This window comes from Tupaia chinensis, unplaced genomic scaffold (genome assembly GCF_000334495.1).
Source record: "Tupaia chinensis unplaced genomic scaffold, TupChi_1.0 Scaffold000565_1, whole genome shotgun sequence".
Taxonomy (NCBI): Eukaryota; Metazoa; Chordata; class Mammalia; order Scandentia; family Tupaiidae; genus Tupaia; species Tupaia belangeri.
Genome location: NW_006160078.1, coordinates 74,324 through 99,585, shown reverse-complemented (window position 1 = coordinate 99,585; position 25,262 = coordinate 74,324). Strand labels below are relative to the sequence as shown.

Here is a 25,262-nt window from a genome sequence, read left to right as displayed (position 1 = left end):
ATACAATAGGAGCCCATTCACAAAAGTAGCAATCAAGTTAGCTAAACACTTACAAATATTATTTAAATTACTTTTTTTGTCCTTAAGTTTGATTCATGATAGAGAGTGCACATGTACTCACCAGCAAGAAAGGGAGGGAGGAGCACCTTCGACAGCGCCTTGCCATGTCACCATCTCCGTTCCTCGGTCCTCCAGCTTGGCAGGATCCTGAGCACACGCGTATGCACTAGGTATGTTTTTTCAAGCTGAACTGGGGACCTAAACTCACAGTTGGGTCATGTGGCTTCTGGCACTGAAGTTCAGTTTGCTACCAAATGCACAAAGCTGGGCTCACTCACTTTTTGAAAAATCAACACAAAAATGAACATTTCTTTTAAATGACATGCTAGAAATGGCTTGGGGGGGGGGTCCTCAGAACTGAGGAATCAGAATAGGAGCCTGGTAACAGGGAACGTTCTGTTGAAAGCCACCACTGTAAAACAAGGTGGTTTCCGGACATGGGAACCAGCCGTTGGGTGTGATGAACTACCAACCGAGTATGCCCTTGACTTTAAAGCAGACGAGCCTTGCTTTTGGGAATAAATATTTCTACAAACTGCCCTTTCATCAAAGTTATCACCTAGGTAATGAACATAAAAGTCTTTCAGCAAATAAAATGCACAAGCTTGGTGTGGTGGCATGTGCAGTCCCAGCTAGGAGGCCTGAGGCAGGAGGATCGAGGGTTTGAGGCCGTCAGGGGCAACAGCGAGACTCTAATTCTGAAAAAGCAAAATGAAAACCCCACAAATATTACAAATATCTTTTGTTTAAAAGAAAACACAAAGAAAGGAAATAGAAAAGGAACCAATGAGGGTGAAGCCTGATTAAGCAGATACCAGTTTATTCGACATAGTGCATGATTCAAAGCATCAGCTATTCCACAGTCAACAAGATTTCCTACTTCCCTATAATAAAATACTGGATACCCTGAACATAGTTAATTCAAAGTCCTCATTCATTTCTCGGATTTCTAGAATTAAATAGGTTTCCCCGTTTAGTACACATTTCATATTCACCGAAGGCTTTGGGGAGAGGGGGAAATAGGGCTTATAGCTACCCCTCTGAACCAAAGGCACTTAATGTTAAAAGATAAAGCACAGTAGAGTCACCCCACAGATGTTCCTGTGTGTTCAGATTGCTGCACTGTAGCATACCATCACTGGCCCATGTGGGATTCATCCTAGCAACGTGAAAGACACTGATTTCCTTGGAAAAACAAAGTGCAATATGAATATAAAGGACGTAACACCCTCCTGTTTTCTTCTGAAAAATAATACATAAGAGAATTCTTACTTTACATGATTAGTATCACCCAAGGTTCACACATGGAAAAAAATAGCTAAAAAATAATCTGTCATAAATTCTCACTATGTAATCACAATAGACTCTGATATCATTTATAGAATTTGTGAGATGGAGAGAACCTCAGAGATCATGCCATCCATCCCCTCATTTGATAACCGAGGACAGAGGCCCAGAAACATAGAATGTTGGAGCCCAGGGTCTAACCCCTGTGGCAGAGCCTGGGTAGGATGCAGGCTCCCTAAAGCCTCGTTCAGGGTTCTCTCCACTCCCCTTCCTCTTTAAAACACTCTCAAAAAATAAAAACACAGCGATGATCTCCAAAGATGCACCACACCATAAAGCATGTACACTGACACGGGTCAGTGATTTGGTCTCACAAACGGGTTCTCCTTTGGCCATTGGGAAGGTATGTAGCCCACCCTGGGGTGGGAATTCTTTGCACAAGAGCATTCAAAGTTTGGACAGAAGCCAAGGGCAGGTCAGACATAACTTCTCCTTGGATTTGGGAAAGCTCTTCTTGGTGGTCAGTCCCCGGTGGGCAGGCGGTCAGCTGCACAGCGGAATCCCAGGTTGGAGGCGGAGCTATCAGGTGTGTTCTGACTCCGAGCAGCACATCGATACCTATAGCAGTAGGACTGCACAGAGGGAAAAAGCAACGTGAATGCTACCTGGGCTCTTGGTGGAGGGCCCTAAACTGTCAGATGCATGTTGCACGGAATTACCAGCTATGTCATTAGGCTTCCTATAGGCATTATAAGACGGTGCTTCCCCAACAAAACTCCCCTTGTGGTTACCTAATACAGATGTTTTGAAAAAGCTAAAAAGCCAGCAGGTTGCATGGTGAAGATGTTAGACTCCCACATGGCTGACCATGGTTCAAGTCCCAGACCTGGCAGCCTGAAATTCACACCGGTGCATGTGTGTGCATATGTGTGTTTGCATGTTCCCAAAATCCCAGGAGCAGAATGTGGAAGGGAACGTGGTGTGGCCATGCCCCCTGAAGGGGTGATTTTTCAGTGTCCCTCTCACTGTTTCTCTCTCTCTCTCTGGTGAGCACATGTGCCCTATGGCAAAAACCTAAAAACAAACAAAAAAAGAAAGAAAGAAAAGAAAAAAGAAAAGAAAAGGCAAGGCTACCACATTTAAGAGTTAACTAGGGAACCAGCAGTTGGCGTAATGGCTATGTCGCTGGACTCCCTCATAGTCGACTGCGGTTCGTGTCCCGCACCCGGTGGCTTAAAACTCACGCCGGGAGCGTGTGCGTGCGTGCCCAAGATCCCGAGAGGAGAATGGAGGAGAAGGGATTGCGGCGTGACCATCCCCCCTGGGGGGTGATTTCTCGCTTTCTGTCTCTATGTCTGTCTCTGTCTGTCTGGCGAGCGCACGTGCCCTGCAGTGAAAATCTCTCCAAAAAAAAAGTTAACTACATATTATCCAATATCTGTTAACTTATAAAAGCAACAAAGATATTGGCATCTGGGGCTGGCAGGTGGTATGGTGGTTAAGGCTCTGGACTCCCACATGACTGACCGAAGTTCAAGTCCCGAACCTGGTGAATTCCTCACTCTCTTTCTCTCTGTCTGTCCTTCATTGGTCAAAATTAAAGAATAATGACAATAAATAAAATTTAAAATAAATCTTATAAAAAAACCCACAAAGATACTAGTGTCAGCATTACCTATAACTATGTAAAAGAAAAATGTAATGACCATTGGTTACATAAGTTTAGGCATTTTCATATGGCAGAATATAAAGTAGCCATTTATAACCATGTTTTTACATAATATTTAATATGCAGGAAAATCCCATGATAAAATGTTTATAAAAAATTTGGAATACTGAGGGACCAGCGGTTAGCATAATGGCTATGTCGCTGGACTCCCATGTAGATGACCACAGTTCGAGTCCTGGACCCAGTGGCTTAAACTCACACCGGGCGCATGTGCATGTGTGTCCAAGATCCAGAGAGGAGAATGGAGGAAAAGGGATTGCGACATAGCCATCCCCTCTGGGGGGTGTTTCTTGCTTTCTGTCTCTCTGTCTCTCTCTGTCTTTCTGGCAAGCGCATGCACCCTATACCAAAAACCTCTCAAAAAAAAAAAAAATCTGGAATACTGGAAAAAAAGTGAGAAAAACGTATATGTGGTATGACTGCAATAATTGCATATGGTGAAATTCAGAATTCACCACTGTGTGCATGGTAGTTATCCTCAAGCAACGGGGATTCAAATTTCCTACCATAAATATATATTAATTTTGACATTAAATGAAGTAATTAAGATAAATGGCCACTGAGAAAATATGAACAACGGTATGGTACATTTAATATCTGACAGATTGGCCAAAATTAAACAGCAAGCCTAGGACCATCAAATGTAGGAAAGGCTGTGGGAAAATGTGTATTTTTTTAAATGGATGTTCTTGTAGCCTAAATTACAGAAACTCATACAGCTATAAAGTTTTCAGTAGGATTTGTTTTGTATCTCTGTTATAAGAGCAGGGTACAAGTATAAAAATGCACAGAAACACATCAATTCAGTACCTCGTACCCACTAGGCATGATGCTTTCATCTGTTTCATTTATCCTAACAGTCCCAGGAGACTGAGTTACTCCAAACCCACAGTTGTTAAAAGAAGTAGGATTTCTACCCAGGTCTAACTGGTGTGTGCTTGCTTCCCTAGCAAAAGCCTACAGTCCCAGAAGGAAGGGTGTGACAGCTCATTATCTTTTCTCCCCACTTCCCAGCACACAATTCTGTGCAAGCACACGTGTGTGCATGCACACACACACACACTCATACAAACATATTAGGCCATCAGGAAAGTCATAAATTATTTTCTATGCAAAAATGTGTCAAGACTTTCCCCCTGACCTAATATAAAAGAGCCTAACACATATCCCTGGCCATCTAGTAGGTATTCTGTGAATAATCATGGATTACTTGCTGCAAAACTTCAAAAGCTTCCAGAGTCAAAGATAACCCTGCATGGAACTCTCATGCTCTCAGATTAGTCTTTCATCTGAAATAACAGAATGAAAGTAAACTAGTTATCCTGGGTACGATAAGCATAAACTCTGAGCTAGTCTCACGGAACTCAAGTCCCTGCCAGCTGATTAATGGCACAAAACACTGGAATATCTTTGGAACTCAGGCAGAAGAGACCACTTGTTGGGGGAAAAGTAACACACAAAAGGTTCTCTTTTATTTTTAATTCTTGTCTTTTCTCTAATGAAGGTCAAGTCCTTCTAATCTTCACAGAAATGATTGTTTAAGCTGACATGGAAACTCTCAGGAGAACTTCCAGAATGAAAAGACAGATGCGGTGCTCTGTCTTTCACAGAGAAACAATAGCAACCAATTTTCTCATTTTCTTTGTGTTCAGTGAGGAATGTGACGTGTTACCAATTCTCAGATAGGCAGAGGGAAGATGAGAGAAAAAATGTCCTGAAAATAATGAAAAACTGATGTCATTTGATACTCTGTGTGATCCATATGCAACAGAAGCTCTCATATGACCAGAGGTAACCACATAGAAAGACAGGGCAGAAGCTTCATTCCACATAGGACCCACTCATAAGGATTCTTTGAAACAACAGTGCTTTGGTATATCAAAATTCAGACTCCTTTGGGTAATGGAGGGCCCCATGCAATCAAACATACATAGTGAAGTCCACATGGTAGCAAATACCAAGTTCAGGGGAGGCAGACAGATAGCTTTTGAGTCTAGGCATGGTTTGTCTTACTCAAGCTCACACACCAGTTGTGATATGAAATAATGATCAAATACCTGCAAAACATGTTAGGGTTAAACCATTCTGAGACTATTTATTAGCAATTCAGGTGAAGGACATATGCTGTTTAGAATACCCTAGTCTTGAGGAAAGACCTTTCATGGAAGGCACAACCTGACCTGGCTGGGATTTACATGATAGTGGTAGTGTTCTTAAACTTTAGCATAGATATGAACAGAGTTTGTTTAAATACGTATTGCTAGGCCAGGTACCCAGAGATCCTGACTCAGTAAGTCTGTTATGAGGCCCAAGAATTCAGGTATCTAACAAGCTTCTAGGTGCTGCTGATGCCATAGGCCCATGGGCCACACTTTAAATAGCACTGATTCACAGGGTTTAGAAAGAAGAAACGAAGGCATTTTGAGTGGGACAAATGAGGACATCAGAGGCATGAAAACGGAAAATGGAAAAATTCAGGCAAGACCATAGCTTGACCATGTCAGTGCATGGTTTATTTATTCATTAAATACATGAGTGCTTACGATACCCCAGATGCTATTTTTAGCATGAAAGATATAATCAGAACAGGGCAAACAAGGTACCTGTTATCAGGGAGCTGACATTCAACAGGGAATAGTCAGACAATAAGTAAATAGATAAATTCAAGATTGTTTCCGGTAGTAGTCATCTCTGAAGAAAGCAAAACAGGGAGAGAGGACGCAGAATGAATCAGCGGCCGCATTAGGTAGGGTAGTCTGAGAAGGCCTCTCTGAGGAAGTGACATCTGGGCTGAATTGCCCAAAGATCTGGAGAGTGAAAATTCTAGGCAAACATAATGACAGGGTCAAAGATGGCTAATGGTAAGAAGCAGAAAACGTGGGCAGGTATTAGATAGAATCACATTACAAACAGTTTTCTCAGCATACAGAGGAGTTTGGGCTTGTTTAAATGAACATTTCGACAATCAAACATTTTACTAACTTACTAATCAGAAAGAGTGAAATCCAAGACTTATCAGCTATGTAATTGCAGGCAAAGCCTTTCTGAACCTGTTCCTTCATCAATAAAATGGGAGCACTTAGTGAAATAATGCTAAAACACTCTTTGCAGGGCCAGCAGATGGGGTAATCGTTATGTTGCTGGACTTCCACATAGTTGACCACAGTTCAAGACCTGGACCTGGCAGTTTAAAACTTAGTTGGGCGTATATGCATGTGTATCCAAGAACCTGAGAGGAGAATGAAGAAGGGACTGCGGTGTGGCTATACCCCCTGGGTGGGATGATTTCTTACTTTCTGTCTCTCTGTCTCTGTCTCTCTGGCGAATGCATGCACCCTATAACAAAAATCTCTCAAAAAACAAAACAAAACAAAACAAAAACACTATCTTTGCATTAAAAATAAGGCACAGACACATGGAAGGCATTGCAACTGAACACAAAAGGGAATCACAGACACTAACCCTGCCTATCTTATCTGACTTCTTTGGGCTAATCTGCTTCCTCACTAAAACAATAAAAGTGTGAGCCAGTTTGTTTCTAAGGCAGGTCTTAGCAACCTCGTGTTTGTAGGAAGCTAAAACCCCTACCAGCATCTGAAAGTAGACCACATTTGCTACAGAAATGAAAAAAGCCAAAGATCTCTCTGCTGATAGAAAATAGGACTGAGGCTTGTGCTGGACAACTGATTTCTTTATTTTTTAGAATAAACTTTGACAGAGGGCCCATGTGCTCCCTCCATGGGAAACGGTAACACCATAATCCCTTCTCCTCCACTTCCCCCTCCTTTTGGGATTTTCGGCACACACTCACACATGCTCTGAGTGTTTTTCAAGTCACAAGGTCCAGGATTTAAATCACACAGCTGACCATGTTGGATCCAGCCACCTTAACCACCATGCTACAGGCTGGCCCCCTTTCTATATGCCACAAATATGCCCAGGGTTTAACAACTTGGATGAACTCTCAGTACCTGCCCAGAGCACTGTGCTGAGAAGGAGTCTGTGACTGTGATGCAGAATATAAGAAAGGAGAACCATAGTATATATGAAAGATTTCTTACCATGACTCTGTGTGTGTGTATAATTTTTTTTTTAAGTTTTTAGAGAGCTTTTTTGCTATATGGCAGGAGAGAGAGAAAGAAAACTGGAAATCACCCTTGGGGTGAAAGCCATGCCACAATCCCTTCTCGTGCTTTCTCCTGTCAGGATTTTCGGCATGCACACACACATGCCCAGCCTGAGTTTCAACCCACTGGGGCTGGGACTTGAACCATGGTCTTGTATATGTGAGTCCAAAGCCTTAACCACTATGCCACCTGCTGGCCCCACCATGACCATATTGTGAGACTCTGAGTATATGCAGTATAATTCTATTCTTGAAAGAAAATAGAAAAAGTACATCAAAAAAAAAAAAGTTTGGTAAAATACTATCAACAATTTTCTTTGGGAAGAATTATTTTTATCTTTATTATTTATTTTCTAATTTTTGCACAATGAAAATATTTATTTTATATAGCAAAAGGCTTAAAATCGGAGACAACAAAAAGAGTTCTTTATGAGATCACAGCAATCCCTGAGACCTTCCATTAACCAAAAATCACTGTAAAGAATTATATTCTAAACACCAAGTCTTGTTAGAAAACTTAATATTGAGAAGTTAGGCCCATCATATGAGAGAACAGTCAATTCACACCATCATTCCATTTCAAAGGCACTCATTCACTCAGCAAACATTTATTAACAAGTTGTTCATTTTAAATTCCAATAACAGGCAAATAATGAAGCACATAATTAAAGAGGTAAATGGCCTGATTATGAATGTCCTCATTGCTCTTTCTTTTTTTCTAATGCTACTTTTAGTATCGAAAATGGTTTTTAAGGATATGAGGTCTTTGGAAGGCTGAAAAATGGGTCATTCTACAAATTAAGAACAGGAGTAGTGAAAAGAACCTGTTTTAGGCCTATTTCATCAAAATGGCTAATTACTGTATGAAACTGATCTCAATAACTGTGCTAAGAATGTGATCCCGCACTTGGGAACAATCCATTTGAAATAATGACTTACTGGCTTAGAATTCTGAAGTCAAGTTGGAATGGCAATATGGTTTTTATGAGAGGAAGACTGTTAAGGGATAAAAGGCATCTTTAAAGTAATTATAGCTCTTACTGAACAAAATCATTATAGAGAATCACAGGCTAAAACGCAGGTTTTTTCATTCCCCATCTATTGTTCTTGTCCCTAACCCTTTTCTTCTTGGTGGAAGACTGAGGATTTCCTTAATAGTTAGGCTAAAGATCTCCCAAGGATTAATTGAACAATAGCAACAACAGCAGGTAGTGTTTTTTGACTACCTACTATGTGAACTGCTCTAAAAACTTCCCATGTATTAACTCACTTAATCCGCTCAATAATCCTGTGCAGTATTATGTATTACTATTATTCTTTTAAAGAATCATTTATTTAATTTTATATAGGTATACTCACCAGAGAGAGAGGAAAAAAAAAAAGGCAAGAAAGCAAGCTATCAGGTCTGGGACTCAACCCACAGTTGGTCATGTGGAAGTCTAGCACCCCAACTAACATGCCACAGGCTGGCTCCAGTAGTAGGTATTATTAGTGTCTGCATTGTATACATAAGGAATAACTGACATAGGAAGATGTTAATAGTATTTCTAAGGTGTACAACTGATAGCATCAGTATTTCAGCTTATTGAATCCCACTTCAAAGTCTGTTCTTTTAACCAGATACTATGTTGCCTCAGAGTTTTTGCTTCTATGCCATCTCCTCATTGAAGCTGTATTCTGGACAGGCTTTCTAAAAGTTAGACATGATTATTAGAATTTACTTTAGCAAACTAGATGTCATCTAATATCAAAAATAAGTCATCTTTGGGACTTAAGGTAGAAGTTGAAGTGCTAGAGTCCCACATGGCAGACTGTGGTTTGAGCCCCTGGACCCAGTGGCTTGAAAATCATGCCAGGCATGTATGTATGCATGTATGCCTAAAATCCGAGGAGGAGAAGCGATTGTGGCATGGCCATTACCCTTGAGGGTAGGTGATTTCTCACTTACTTTTTCTCTCTCTCTCTGGCGAGAACATGCCCCCTATGGCAAAAAATAATAATAATAAGTCACCTTCTAAAGTGTTTTTTCAAAAATGAATTACAACATTATTCTTTCTTTTTAGTAACTATGTTTTTCTTATTGATTTTCACCTATGCTAAGAACATCATTTCTATGATTCTAGTTATGTAATTAGGAACTCAATATAGTAGGGTCCTTCTTCAAAAGAGAAAAAGGGGAAAGCAGTCTAATTATATTAAAGATGATTATTAATGGTGGTAATGGTAAAAGCAACTAACTTGTACTTAGCCTTTACCATAAGTAAGGCATAGTACCAACTGCTTACAAAGATTGGCCCACGCATTTCTCCTAAGTCACAGTGAATGCAATTATAATGTGTACTTTGCAAATGTGAAAACTGAGTCTTAGAAAGGTTGAGAAATTTGTCCAAGGTCACGAACCTAGCAAGGCACAGTTATAGAACTCCAACCTAGATCTAATTCCAGAATTCACATATTAACAATTTAGTAAAAGCTGTCACTCTTAATCCATTGGGAAGGCTAAGCACTCTGAAAATAATTCATAACCAACAAATAACACTGCTCACAAAAATAACCAGACCAAAAGTAAAGACCTAATCATGTGCAATGCAGTTGACCAAGGTCCTGGAACTGACATTTTCTCTGGAAAATCCTAGAGCTCCCACTAAATTTTGTCACTCAGCTCTTCTCCTCTTTTGGGATATTCTCCCAATCATGCTGTGCTGCCCAAATTAAAACTTATCTTTCAGGTACATTAGGAAAATTAAAGAGAGACAATACGAACTCTAAAGCAAGCACTGACATCTTAAAATAAGGAGTTCCAACTAATACGCTAAAGAGAGAGAATGGAATGATAAAGAAAATGTCATCTAAAAGACAGAGAAAAAAGGTAACAAGGAACAGATGAAAAGGATAAATTCCTTGACAGACAAAAACTAGCAGAGCTTAGTCAAGAAGAAAGACAAGCTGCACAGCACTATGTCTATTAAATATATTAAATTTATATCTTAAGGTTCAACTGACTTCATTGGGGAATTCCATCAAACTTTTCAGGAACACAGCCAATTCTATATGAGTGCTTACAAAAAAAAAAAAAACAGAAGATAACGAAGTATTTCCCAGTTTAATCTATGAAGACAGCAATACCCTGATACTAAAACCAAAGACATTACAAGAAAGCAAAACATCATAACAGTACCCATCACAAACCAAGTACAAAAATGCTCACTCAACATGCTAACAAATCAAACAAAATACATAAAAAGGATAATGCATCATTACTAAGTGGATATACCCTAGGAAGATAAAGATGGTTAATATTTGAAAATCAATGTAATTAAGCGTATTAATAATTTTTTTTAAATCCATATAATGACCTCAAGAGATAAAGAAAAACCATCTCGCAAAATCCACATCCACTGCTGATGGCAACTCATAAAACTAGGAATAGAAGGACACTTTCTCAGGGCCAGCAGATGGCATGGTAATTAAGGCACTGGACTCCCACATGGCCAGTCGTGGTTCAAGTCCCGAACCTGATGGCTTGCTGTCTCACGTTCTCTCTCGATCTCTCTGGTGGGTGCACATGCCCTGTAGCAAATTAAGAAGAAATAAAATTAAATAAATAATTATTTTTTAAAATAAAAAAGAAGGAAACTTTTTCAAGCTGATAAAGGCCATTTATGAAAAATGATAGTATCATACATATTATATACCTTTTTTCCCTATATGAAAGTGAAAAGAGAGACAGGCTTTGTTTGTTTGTTTGTTTGCTTAGGTTTTTGCCATAGGGCATGTGTGCTCACCAGAGAGACAGAGAGAGGGAAAATGAGAAATCATGTCCCAGCAGGGATAGCCACTCCACAATCTCTCATTCTGCTCTAGGGATTTTAGGTATGCATGCACACATGCCCAGAGTTTTCAAGCTGCTGGTCCAGGACTTGAAGTGTGGAGTCAGCCATGTGGGACTCAATACCTTCAATGACCATTTACCTGCTGGCTCTCTGAGATAGGCATTTTTCTTTTTTAAAGGTAAATGATTGGACTTTAATGAATAATTTTGGTAAAAGTGTTTCTTGCACAATATGTGAGCATAAGACCAGAGACAGGCATTTTTAACAGGGTCTCACTGTGTCACGAAATTCCTATCCCATCGTCCTAATTAGCTAGAATGACAGGAGAGTGTAAGCACTCATGAGGACCAAACACAGGTTGCCCAGGTGTTGTCCAGACTCCTAAGAGGTGGTGTTAATGTGTGAGTCACTATGGCTTATTTTGGAAAAACTTTGAAAAATTAAATGTTTATTCCCTTATTTCAAGAATGAGACATGGGGAATCAGCAATTAGCGTAATGGCTATGTCGCTGGACTCCCACGTAGTCAACCACGGTTCGTGTCCCGGACCTGGTGGCTTAAAACTCACGCCAGGCGCGTGTGCGTGCGTGCCCAAGATCCCGAGAGGAGAATGGAGGAGAAGGGATTGTGGCGTGACCACCCCTCCTGGGGGGTGATTTCTCACTTTCTGTCTCTATGTCTCTCTCTGTCTGGCGAGCTCATGCGCCCTATAGCAAAAATCTCTCAAAAAAAAAAAAAAAGAATGAGATATGAATGTCTGTTCTTATCACTCCTATTCAACACTGAATGTTCTACCCAATGCAACAGAGGAAAAAAAAAGTTACAAAACGCATACAGATTAAAAAGAGGTAACTAGGGTACAGCAGGTGGTATGGTGGTTAAGGTGTTGGACTCTCACATGGTTGACTGAGGTTTGAGTCCCGGACCTGGCAGCTTGCTTTCTTACTTTCTCTCTCTGTTGAGTGCACATGCCCTATAGCAAAACTTAAAATGAAATAATAATTATAATAATAACAAATAAAATTAAATATTTCTTTAAAAAAGTAAATAAAAAGAAATAATTCTATATTCACAATGATATGTTCACCTATGTTGAAAATCTAAATAGAATAAACAAAAACATTGCTAGAATTAAATAGATGAACTTTTAGTACGGTTACTGGATATAAGATAAAAGTACAAAATCAATTATACCATGTAACTGCATTTAATAGAAGTATATTAGACTAAAAGACATTTTAAAACAATTGGAGAACATATGAAAACACAGATTAAAAACAAAGATTACAGACCTAAAAAAAAATTAAGCATATATATCCACATGTTTGGAATTGGGGTATTTTAACAATTTTACTTATTGAAAATATTTTTTATAAATTTCATTTTCCCCACTTAGAAGAAAAATCTTGATTCTCAATTACTCAGAGAGGAAATAGATTCTCAAGTAGACAAGTGTAGTATGTCAGTAACATAACTGGTAGCAATTAGGATTTTGAGATACCATTGTACAAAGAGGGATCTTCCTGTTTCTCAAGAAAGACTGGTACTTCAGAGAGAAGATCCAAGTTCTCTTGAAGTAACAACTTCAATTAGACAAATGATCTGTGACTAAAGACTTTGACGTATATAGGAACATGTATACATACTGGGAAGACTTGAAGCATTGCTTTTAATTTGAAATTAAAAATGAAATTTTATAAAGCTAAATTTGTCTATATTTTATCATAAAGACAGGCACAAAGCATAACTTGAACACAATTCTATAAACTTTCACCTGAATCACTAGATTATAAATTCTAAATTTAAAAATGCAGAAAATATATATTTACAAATTCATGTACACACAGAATCCAGAGAGATTCTCTTTAGGCTAGTGGTTGCCAAATATTACTGTGTTTTTAATTACCTGGAGGGCTTTAAAAAAAAAAAAAACTGATGCTCGGGGGCCAGCAGGTGGCATATTGGGTAAGGCACTGGACACCCAACGTGGTCCACTGCAGTTCGAGTTCTGGACCAGGCGGCTTGAAACTCAACACCAGGTATATGTACATTCATGCACAAAATCCCAAGAGGAGAATGGAGGAGAATGGAGAAGAAAGGATTGTGGCGTGGTGGCCACCCCTCCTGGGGGTGGAGGCGGGGCAGCAGGGGGTGTGATGTCTCACTTTCTGTTTCTGGAGAGTGCATGAGCCATATAACAAAAATCTCTCAAAACAAACAAAAACAAAAACAAACAAACAAAAACAAAAACAAACAAACAAAAACAAAAACTGATTCTGGGCCAGCAAGTGGTGTGGATTAGATCCCACATGGCCAACAGTATGGTTCAAGACCTGGATCCAGTGGCTTGAAAATTATGCTGGGCACAAGTGTGTGTGTGTGCCCAAAATACCAAGAGGAGACTGGAGGAGGACTGCAGTGAGCCATCCCCCTAGACGATGATTTCTCTCTGTCATGCTCAGGGGAGCACACGCCCCCTACCACAAAAACTAAACAAACAAATAAATTATACTGGGCCAGTCGGTGATATGGTGGTTAAGGCAGTGGGATGCCACATGGCTGGGTGCGCAGTTTCAGTCCAGACACCAACGACTTGAAAAAGAAAGCAGGCTCATGTGCTTGTGTTCCCAAAATCCCAAGAAAAGAATGGAGGAGGGACTGTACACTGGCCATTTCCCCTGTGGGATGCTTTCTTACCTTTCCTTTCTCTTCTATCTCTCTCCTGTGCACACATGCACTCTGTAGCAAAAATAAAATCTGACACTGTCAGTTGGTGGCATGTAAGAATGTAGATTAAGGCACTAGATTCCACATGACCTACTATGGTTTGGTAGTCCTGGACCCAGTGGCTTGAAAATCACATTGGGCACATGCATATGTGTGTGTGTTTAAAATTCCAAGAGAAGAACAGAGAAAAGACTGTGGTGTGGCCATCCCAGGGAGTGATTTCTCACTTTCTCTCTCTAGCATGGAAAGAAAAAAGAAAATCTGATGCTGGCCAGACAGGTGCATGATGGTTAAGGTGGTTAGACACCGCCTGAAAAGTATACTAGGCACATGAGTACACTAAAAATCCCAAAAGGAGGGAGAAATCAAGAAGAGATTGCAGCAAGACCATTCCCTATGGAGGGGAGTGAGGCCTTCTCACTCGCCCTCTGTCTCCAGCAAGCGTTCATGCCCTCTGACACATTTTTTTTAAGTCTGATGTCCAGGTTATACCCTAGAAAAAACAAATCAAAGTGGGAACAAGTGGGAAGCCAGGCATGAGTATTTTTTATATAGATCCCAGATGATTCCAAAATGCAATAAAGTTTGAGAACCAGTGTTTCAAGGCAAAGTTTGATAATGTTTCTATCATCAAATTAGTAACTTAATTTGGAGTCAGTATAGGTGGTTTTAAGTCTCTAACCGCCTGGACTGAGTGAATTACTATGGGAAGCTTCTTGGCAATAACAACCTGCAAAATGCCATCTTTGCACGGGGATAGAAAAACAGAAGCTGAAGTGCTGGAGACACTAAAAATAAATGACTCAAAGAAAAAAGGAAGAGGACAGTATTTGATTTCCAAATTCCATATAAAGGTTACTTATGAAACACTAAATCATTCTTGGTGTCCAAGAACAGCCAGCTTAGAAACTGAAATCAGAACCCAGAGAACAGAAACACCGTGGGAACGATGCTTATTTCAAACATACACTTCATACCCAGAACGCTTCGGATGCTTCCACTCTAGTTTATCACAAGCCACTCTGCACTTACAACTCTCACCTGAACTCAACGCAGGACCCACGAGTCACAAATAAATTAAGGGTGCACTTCTATCAATAGATTTACATGCTGGGAAAGGCCCACCCTTTTACAAAGGTCTCTCAAAGGGAGAAGATTCAACAGATGGAATTTGGCTGAATATACGTCATCGACAACCTCTACTTCTCATGCCACTTGTCCCCATGCCCGTGACCAAACTTCTGATGGCTGTCTATTTTCTACTTTTGATGGGGGTAGGTATGTATTAGCAGAAGTAAACAAGGGCATCTGGGGCTACTGCTTACAATGGATCTACAAACCTATTAAGACATCAAAACAGAGTTCAGGGGCATAACATACCTTATGGCACATGTATGATCCACCTTTCTTCACACGGTCTTTCCCAGAAGGGGGGCCTTTCTAGGCATGAAGAGAAAACAATGTTAGTCTAGAGAGCAAAGCTGTCCCTCACACAGCGGGAGAGAGAGTCCTTATCAGTCTAACCAGTCCTGGTTGTCTAAACTCTCCACACCATTCCTGCCCCACCTTGTACCTGCACTCTTGCACCCTCCTGAAAGTCCACCTCCCTAACACCCTCATTCCCATCCTCTAAGGCCCACCTGTAGTTCCAGCTCTGGTGAAGTCATCATGTCCACAAGAAGCAATCTGACTCTACACCCCTCCAGCATTTCTTGCCGAGATGACTAACAAACTACTTGGCAGCATCTTTTAGCTTGTCATGCTCATATGCAAATTTATTCTGCATTACAATTGGTTTGCACAACCAGAGTAGCAAGCCTCTGTGAATTACATATCTTATAATCCCACTGTGCAATACCTAATAAACTCTTGGTTGGTTAAATGAAAGAATTTCTTAACATTTGGAAAATTTGGGGTCAGGTTTACTGAGGTCTAATTTACAGAGTAAAATGCACCCTTTCTCAACACCATTCTGACAAGTTTTGACAGACATATATGTCATGTAACTGCCACAGAAGATACAGAAAATAATTTATGCTTAAAAAAATTATGTCGTGCCTGCTATGAACCAGGCATGGTTCTAAGCACTATGACATATTTTTTCTCTAAAGTTTATTTATTTGTTTCTTCCATGAGTGAGAGAGACAGTGAGAGGCAGGGACAAAGAAAGACAGAGAAGAGGTAACACCCCCAACAGGGTCTTGATGCTGACACTCTCAGCTCAGCCAGCCTGAGATTATGGGCATGCACATGCATATTTAGGGACGGAAACCCAAAACCTTCCTACGTGTGTCAGCCTCACAGAGCATTGGCTCTTACCCTTGTGTCACTGTCTGACTTCAGTTCACAAAAATTAACTCTTATCTTCCCCTATAATAGCTTTGACTTAGGTTAAGTAAGTGGCAGAGGAAGACCTCTCCTGGCCAGCCTTGCTCCAGGGTCTATGCCCTTAAGCACTCTACCTTGTTTCCCGTTAAAGATCAGAAGTGTAAGAACTGGGCCATGACAAGGAGGTCAGAAGAGCCAGATGTCTGCCCCAAATCCCAACAAGATGGAGAAATAAAGAAAATATGGTATGACCACACCCCACTGGGAGACGCAAGTCTCTCTCTCTCTGGTGAGGGCATATATCTTCAGGAAAAAAAATTTTAAATTCTCTTTGTCTGAGACCAGCAGATGACATAATGGTTACATTGTTGAACTCCTACATAGTCGACCATGGTTTTAGACCCAGACCTGGTGGCCTGAAACTCACACTGGGCACATGTGTATGCATGCCCAAAATTCCGAGAGAAGAATGGAGGAAAAGGAATTGTGACACGGCCATCCCCGCTCAAGTAGTGATTTCTCACTTTCTGTCTCTCTGGCAGAGCACACACACCTGTAACAAATCTCTCTCTCTAAAAAAAAAAAAAATCTTCTTTGTCTTTTAACAGAGTAACTATAATCTGTCTAGGTGTGTTTTCTTTCTGTTATCTCACTTGAAGTTCATTGAGCTTCCTGAAGCCATAATAATTTTCAGCAAATTTGAGAAGTTTTCAGATTATTTCTCCAATTTTTTTATCCCTTTCTCTTCTCTCCATCTGAGACTTCTCTTATACCAAATTAGAATTATGATGGAACATGTAATGTGTCATATAAGGTTCTGTTCATTTTACTCTCTCTCTTTTTTTTTTTAATCTCTGCTCTTTGGTTTGAATAACTTCTACATACCTCCAATTTCACTGATTCTTTCTTCTACCATATCTAATCTGCTACTGAGTTCATCTAGGAAATTCTTCATTTCAGTTAGTGGACTTTTCAATCCTAAAACTTTTACTTGGTTCAATTTTATCATTTCTATTTATCTGTTGTGATTCTCCAGTCTCCATAGGTTTTTGCCATAGGGCTGGCGCCACCACGCCCTCTGTTGTGATTCTCTAGTTGTTGACTCACAGCATATTCTGTACTAATTCTTCAAATATGTTTTTCTTTAATTCTTTAAATGTAAATATATTCACTACCTTTACGTCTTTCTTAAATTCAACATTTGAACCTATTCAAGAAGAGAATATAGGATCAGTCTCAGACAAAAATACAACATATTATCACCCATTCCTACCTAAAGCTGCAGAAGTTCCTCAATAATAAATACTTCTCAATTTCTGCCTGCCTTTTGCAAATTGCCAACACTATACTTGTTTTCTGTATTAGGGAATCATTTGATCTCTTCACATTGCACTTATAAGGACAAAATAAGGACTCAGTCAAATATAATCTGATCCCAACAAGTATGGGCTTGCTAGGATTCTTATTCTCAACAAGCCAAATACAGAAAAACATTTATGAGATAATTAAGGAAATCTGAATGCTGACTGGATATTTATAATACTAAGAATAACACTAAGAAATTGCTGTCAATATTTTTTGAGATTTCATAATGCCTTTAGAATTATGTTTTTCTTTTTTTAAAAAATAATGTATCTTTTATAGATACATATGAAGTTTCTTAGGGGAAAATGAGATGTTATTTGAGATTTATTGTAAATTTTTTTTAAGCTTTAGATTGGGCCAGCAGGTGGCATGATAGTTAAGGTGGCTAGATCCCACATAGCCAAATATGCAGTTCAAGTCCCAGATCCAGCAGCTTGAAAAGCATGCCAGGGTCATGTGTGTGCATGCCCAAAATTCTGAGAGGAGAATGGAGTAGAAAGTATTTTAGCATGGTCACCCCTCCTAGAGATACTTTCTCACTTGTCTTCTCTCTCTCTCTCTCTCTCTCTGTCTCTCCCTCTTGAGCACATGTGCCCTGTAGCAAATTTAAAAATAAGTTTTGGGCCAGCAGGTAACATAGTGGTTAAGGCACCGGACTCCCACATTACTGGCCATGGTTAGAGTCCTGGATCTAACAGCTTGAAATTCATACCAGGCAGGTATGTTTGTGTGCTCCAAATCCCAAGAAGGGAATAGAGGAAAAGGGATCGTAGTTTGCCATCCCCCAAAGGGGTGATTTCCCACTTTATCTTTTTCTTTGTCTCTCCAGCGAGCACATGTGCCCTATAGCAAAAAATATCTCTCTCAAAAAAAAAAAAAAAAAAAGGTTTTAGATTAACGTATATTGGGCAATTTTTAATGTGTGTCACCTTAGCTACACTGAACCTCATTTTCCAAAATTCTCTTTGCTTTGTTTCTGATTATAGTAAGCTGCAAAGGACATTTACTGAGAGATCTGGAAGATAAAACAAACAGTACCCACAGTGTTTTATGCTCAGAGACTGATACAAGGACACCAGACAGACCTGTAGCTGCTTCTACCTTCCCCTGGATCTTCCTTTCTCTTTCTGACTCCTGGGAGAAGTGTGTATTTAGCTCTATGATTAAAAAAAAAAAAAAAAAAAAAACTAGCTTCTGGGGCAACAAGATGGCATGGTGGTTAAGGTGCTTGATTCCCACATGGCTTACCAGGGTTCGAGTACCAGACGTGGTAGCTTGCTTTCTCTCTCTCTCTCTCTCTTTTTCTCTCGTGGACACATGCTGTATAGCAAATTTTAAAAAATAATAAATAAATAAAATTAAATAAATCATTTTTTAACCAAAAAATAAAGGTATTTGAGTCCCACATAGCTGACCACTGTTTGAATCCTGGACCTGGAGGCTTAAAATCACACTGGGTGCACGTGCATACATGCCCAAAGTCCCAAGAGGAGAATGAAGGAGGAAGGGATTGTAGTATGTCCATCTGCCTAGGGGGTGATTTCTCACTTTCCCTCTTTCTGTCTCTCTCTGACAAGAGCATGTGCCCTATGACAAAAACTTAAAAAACAAAACAAAAACAATTAGCTCTTATAAGATACTAACATTATTAAAGCTTTTTTACCAGAGACATCGCCTCTGCTCATGAGACTATGAGGTATCTCTTTTCACTCACCTTAACCATCTTTAAAGACAACTCCTGATTTTCAAACATCCCAGAATTTAAAATAACTAGCAACTGTTAACTGCCATCTTACATTTACTGATAGCGTACTAACTCTAATCATCTCATTTGACCCTCACCTAACCCCTCAAAACAAGAAGTATCACTATTCCTATTTTGAAATAATTATTTATTATTATCATTTTTAAAATTTGACCAGAAAAAGAGCAAGAAAGTGAGAAATCAAGCCACCAGGTCTGGGACTTGAGTCATGGTTGCCCATGTGGCAGACCAGTCCCTCACCCACCACACCACTTGCTGGCTCCCATTATCCCCATTTTATGGATAAGGAATATTGTAACTCAGAGAGATGAAATTGGTGTGTCAAGGTCACATAGTTAGCAAATAAAAGAGCCAGGAGTCCAAGTCCATTGCACCATGGCACCTTGAGTCTTAGCCCTCCTCTGTGCCCATCCAGACTGGCTATTTTCAATTTTTTTTCTCTACCCAAGGAGCATTTGTAAAAATTCTAGTAACTTACTTTTTTACACAACGTCAAACATGACAAAGGATTTCAAGAGTGGGAAGATAAAACCATTACTTCAAATAAAGCTTAATGAATTATATGTCATTTTATTTATCCCACAGGATGAGGAGTGAAGAAAAAGAGACTGCAGTTAGCTTTAGACAGTACATGAGGAAAGGAAAAAAAGAAAGAAAACCAAAGAAGGGTCAAGGAACAAAAGCTAGAGATCAAACTGGGAAGAATGGCATATTAAACACGCAAACCAAATTAACAACCCCCACAGTATTTTCTCTATGAAACCAGCATGCCCCATAGTGATCACACTCCTTGTTAGTGAAATTAATGAAAACAGTCATTTCCTCCACGCTTCTGGTTTCACCCACGCTATGTTCAGAAGTATGAGAACTTTGAAAACTGTATTAAACTCACTCACACAGTGGTGATTCTCCATTTTCCAATAAATTATGTATTTTCATAGCCCAAGGTCTAGGACAGCAATTCTTGCTTCTGGGGCAATGCTCAAAACTGAGTATTTGCGACCAGCAGTTAGCATAATGGCTAAGTCACTGGACTCGCATGTAGTTGACCGCAGTTCAAGTCCTGGATCCGGTGGCTTAAGACTCAAGTCGGGCGCGTGTGCATACATGTCCAAGATCCCGCGAGGAGAATGGAGGAGAAGGGATTGAGGCGTGGCCATTCCCCCTGGGGGGGGGTGATTTCTCGCTTTCTGTCTCTGTCTGTGTCTGTCTGTGTGATGAGCACATGTTCCCTATAGCAAAAACCTCTCCAAAAAAAGAAAAAAAAAAAAAAACGGAGTGTTTAAAATACCAGTGCTGTTGTAAAATAAATAGCATATAAATAAATAAATAATAACAGGTGATATTTACTGAAGTGCATTATTACAATTGGATACTTTTTTTAAATGTTTTTAATTTTCAAAACAATCTTAGGTGCAGGTTCTTTCATTGGTATGGCAACCATATTATTTATTGCCAAAAATGAAAATATTCTGGGGATTGACAAGAGCATTATTAACAATGGCATAGACATAAAACAGGAATTTTGGAAATTCAGTCATTAGCCTCATTTTACACATGGAAAACTAAGAGACAGAAAAGTTAAACAGCCTGCCAAGGCCATGCCACTAAGAAGTAGAGGAGCCAGGGTTCAAGCCCAGGATGTCTGGCTCCAGACTCATATTCATTCACTCTGCCATGTGCCACTTCTGTGCTCCGCCACATGCTGCTGCTGAGCTAACTCACACAATACTGCATTTTTGTAACAAATCATTCAACTGTTCCAGCTTAAGGCTCACAAACCTTTCTATATTTCACAAATTTCACTCAAGAAAGTGGCTAAAACCCAAGAGAAATATGAATCCAAAGTTCATATGTATAAAAAAAAATTTAAAAAAAAAAAGAGCTTCTAATGGAGCCAAAATGTGTCTTTGTTAGGTGTGCTCTTCCTAGTGTACTTTTCTCGGCATATGGCATTTCCTTATTTCACTCAGGAATAAATACACATTGAAAGTAGCAACACCTACTACTAAAACAGACATCCATACTTAGATCAACACTGTAGACGCCTAAGTGGTTTTCCTGGCTCGAACCCCACTAGGTTTTTGTGTCTCTCAACCTCATACCAGAGAAGCAACTGTTCTACTTCATAGAACTGTTTTGTAAAGTTTCATCTTCCCTTATGTCTTACTAGAACGGTTTTCAAAAACCTCCGAGGAGAAAAAAAAAAATCATGCCCCAGGAATAAAGTGAGAAGGAGCAAACTAAATACTTTCATTACAAAATAAACTACAGGTACCAAAACCTCAATGAACCAGAATATCAGGTAGGTAGGAAGTGTTTTGGGTATATCCGTGACACGTTTTCTTTTGTATGCTAATGACACAACTCCTGGCAAATCCAACATGCTTACTTAATGAAACCTCCACAAAACCCCCTAACAACAGAGAGCTTCTGGACTGGTGGATGCACGAAGGTGCTGAGAAGGTGGCACAATCCGAGAGCGCACTGAAATTGCACCACCCCTTCCCTTGTCTTATGTGTCTTTTCCATTTGGTGCCTCCTGATTATATCCTTTATGACAAACCAGTAATCATAAGTGCTTTCCTGAGTTCTATGAGCTGCCCTAGCAATTTTTCTTCTTTTTTGGCTAGAGGGTACATGCATTTGCCGGAGAGAGAGACAGGGTGGAGGAGGAGCAGTGAGAAAGCACCGTCTTGGGAAATAGTCATGCCACAATCCCTTCTTCTCTCTCTCTCCCTCCTTTTGAGATTCTGAGTATGCACATGCATGTGACCAGCAAGCTTCCCCAGCTATCATGTTCAGAACTTAAACCACATGGTCGGCCATGTGGAATGCAGCTGTCTAAACCACAAGGCCACAGAGCGAATCCTGTTACAGCGAATTATTAAACCTGAATAGGGAGTCGTAGGAACTTCCAAAGTTGTAGTTAGGCTGGGCAGAAGTAGAAGCAGCCCGGGCATTTCATTTACAGCTGGTATCTTAAGTGGGGTCATGTAGAACTGTGTCCTAGATCTGTGGGGCCTGCACTAACTCCAGGAGTAAAAGTCAAACACGAACAGAACTGCTGGACGCCCAGCTGGTGTCAAGAATTGGAAAACTGGTGCAGAAAAATGACGTATTTTTGATTTCAGAAAAAAAACACACAGTCCATCCATGGTGCACAGGCCACAGTGTGTTGTTGGGTCATACGGGAAGCCCCAGGGTTCAGATCTCAGGTTGACCTAAACATGCTAGGGATGCCCAGGTGATTAAAGGGTGGGAGGTATGCATTATAGTATGACAAAATAGTTTCCCCATCTCTCTTTCTCTTTTATGAAGGTAGGAAGGAACTTTAAAAAAAAAAAAATACCTCCTTTTGTTTTTGTTATACCTCATGACAAATTGTAAATATACTTACTTCTCCCACTAGTAAGTACACACCTTGACACATGAACTCTGTTCTGTTCACTGCTTTATCACTAGAGCCTTCAACTGTGTCTGAGATTGTGGATGTCAGTAAGTATTTACTGAATCACTAAGTGATTACAATTCACTTATGTTTCAATGACGGCCACACAGTAGATACTCAGCAATGGAAGGAAGAGGAAGTTAAAAAAGAAGAGACAGATGAGAGAGATTCCTTTATAATTCATTACTACAAAAGTACAAAATAGGGCTGGCCCAATGGCCTAGCAGTAAGAAAGCCAGATCCCACATGTTAGCTGTGGTTTAAATCCCAGACACAGTGGCTTGAAAAACATGCTGGGAACAGGTGAGTATATGCCCCAAATCTTGACAGGATGGAGGAATGGAAAAGGGATTGGCAGCATGACTATGCCAATAGTTGCTTTCCTCTTCTCCATCTCTCTTTCAATCTTTCTCTAGCAAGTGCAGACACTCTCTGGCAATTAAAAAAAGTTAAAATTTAAAATAAATGAAAGCACACAAAAATATGTCTTGGTCTTAAGACCAAGACCACAAGTAGAAGCTATCCACAAAGAAAAGACTATTTATAGAGATATCACAGGAGGAGTCCAGGCCTGAGGCATCACCAAACCACTACACAGGACAGGAAGTTGGAAAACTAGCATGTACCTTGGGCTCTGTCCCTTCGCTCTTGGCCTGAGGGCTCTCATTTGTGAAGTGTGTACACTGCTCTATGAGCGTCTTCCTTCACTACCATGCAACATGAACTGGTGGGAACAACCCAGATATTTCCATCTTAAGAGTTTTTCCATCGCAAACTGTTTCACTCCCTTCAGAGAACTTTCCATGGATTCTTGCTGAGATATAAAATAAGAAACTATTCTTTTTTCTCGTGCCTCATTCAAAGGGTCTCCATTTTTATAGCCACTCTCTTCACATGTGCTAGTTATGACAGAGCACAGAGAGTAGTGAGGCCCAGGAAAATGTCAAACGCTCTGACCTATACAATGGCAGACACATATGATCTGTTTAACAGACAACAATTATAGTAACTGAAAAATACAGGGTAGTTTTCAACACAGGCTATGAAACACCTAGGTGCTGAAAACCAGTCGACCTAAGCACAGCAGCTATTAAGATTTTAAAAATGCAGCACATTACATTTCTTCAACAAGGAAGAAGCTTTCTCACCACCTACTAATAGTAGTATACTGCTAGATGGAATGTGTCTCCTAATAATACTGGTGGTTCTTTAATTTCAGAAAGCTCATGCTAATGTACAGCAGAAAAGAATATTCATGGTCTAGAGCTAATTTATCTGGGATTGAATAAAATAGAAGTCAATTTGTTTCATCCTCAACAATGCCTGGTATATAATAGCATCATCCTAAACAAAGGTAGCTTCTAGGTCAATGAAAACCAGCCACCAACATCACAAGGGTACAGACCACATTTGCGAAAAGATTTGCTTCAGGCTCACTCTCTTCTATTTCTCAGAAAACAGTGTAAAACTGTTCAGGCCTATGTGTAAAGCCAGCTATGGCTCTATGCATCTCCTGAAGTGAGAAAAATAAATGCAGTTTAGTCTTACTTAGGATTTATCACATTCTCTTATACTCACAGTCCTGCGTTCTTCACTGATAATTCATTACCAAGTTATGAAAAAATAAAGCAATTAGATGATCCCAAATGGTATTTTCAGTTAAAAATTATTTTCAAAAAACGAGTTGAAGACTTTCATGAATTTATTTGGACACTTTGAAAGAGAGTAAGTGCTAAGTGCCTGATTCTGTATGTTCTACCACTTGGTTAGATGCAATGTTTACTTCCTTTACTGAGTATAAAGTGGAGACTGTCCACAGAAAGTTCTATTTATAATTGTATGCTGCCAGATGGCTTATCTCCTTTCTACATTCCTAAAAAAGTTCAGAATAAATGTCTTCCATGGACTAAATTTAAGAATAAGGTATAATTTCATAGCTCATTAACTTATTTTATCTAAATTTTCAATACACATGAAGGATAGTAGTCCTAATCAACATTTATCAAGTGTTTACTACATGCCAGTCCCTACACTAAACATTTTCTTTGCCATGTCTCATTGAAATCTCTCAATCAGAGGCACCATTGTTCCCTCACATATGGATGAGGGAGAATCTGAGTCACTCACCCCAGGTATTCCGCTAGTAGATGGCTGAGCAAGATTTAAATCCCTGTCCAGCTCCAAAACTGCGTGCTTTCAACACTCATGCTATACTCTCTCCTTCTGTATGATTAAATATATACACGTTTATACAAGAAGTCTTTAAAAAGCGCATGGAAAATTGTATGAATGTAGGTGTGCTTGTTTTGTCAACAACTATAAGAAAGCTCCCCAAGGGAAGGGGAGCATGTCAGCTAGATTCTCAGAACCCAGCATATGCATTTGGCATTCTGTAGACTGCCAATCAATTTCTGCTAAATGGAAAAAGCACATGCCTGTGCTTATAGACATGCATATACCTAGATTATAAATGTGTACACACACATACACACACACACAATCATGGCATAACCTAGTTAAAAAAGAAAATGACACTTTAACTGTCCTGCTTTCAATTCTCAATAACATGGTTTTATTTCCAGATACCTTAG

General features: G+C 39.7%; 1 protein-coding gene across 3 annotated transcripts in view; it reads right to left on the bottom strand.

The window, feature by feature from the left end:
* Positions 1-858: 858 nt before the first annotated feature.
* Positions 859-25,262, bottom strand: part of SUMF1 (sulfatase modifying factor 1) — an 85,379-nt gene continuing 60,975 nt past the window's right edge. For 2 of the 3 annotated variants that reach the window (XM_027775448.1, XM_006157932.3), the window contains 2 exons: positions 15,143-15,202; positions 859-1,979 (listed from right to left, as the gene is read on the bottom strand). In XM_027775448.1, the coding sequence (XP_027631249.1) occupies positions 1,869-1,979; positions 15,143-15,202 (171 nt within the window). In that variant the 3' untranslated portion in view covers positions 859-1,868. The remainder of the gene's footprint in view (positions 1,980-15,142; positions 15,203-25,262) is intronic. The other variant, XM_027775449.1, reaches the window with a different exon arrangement.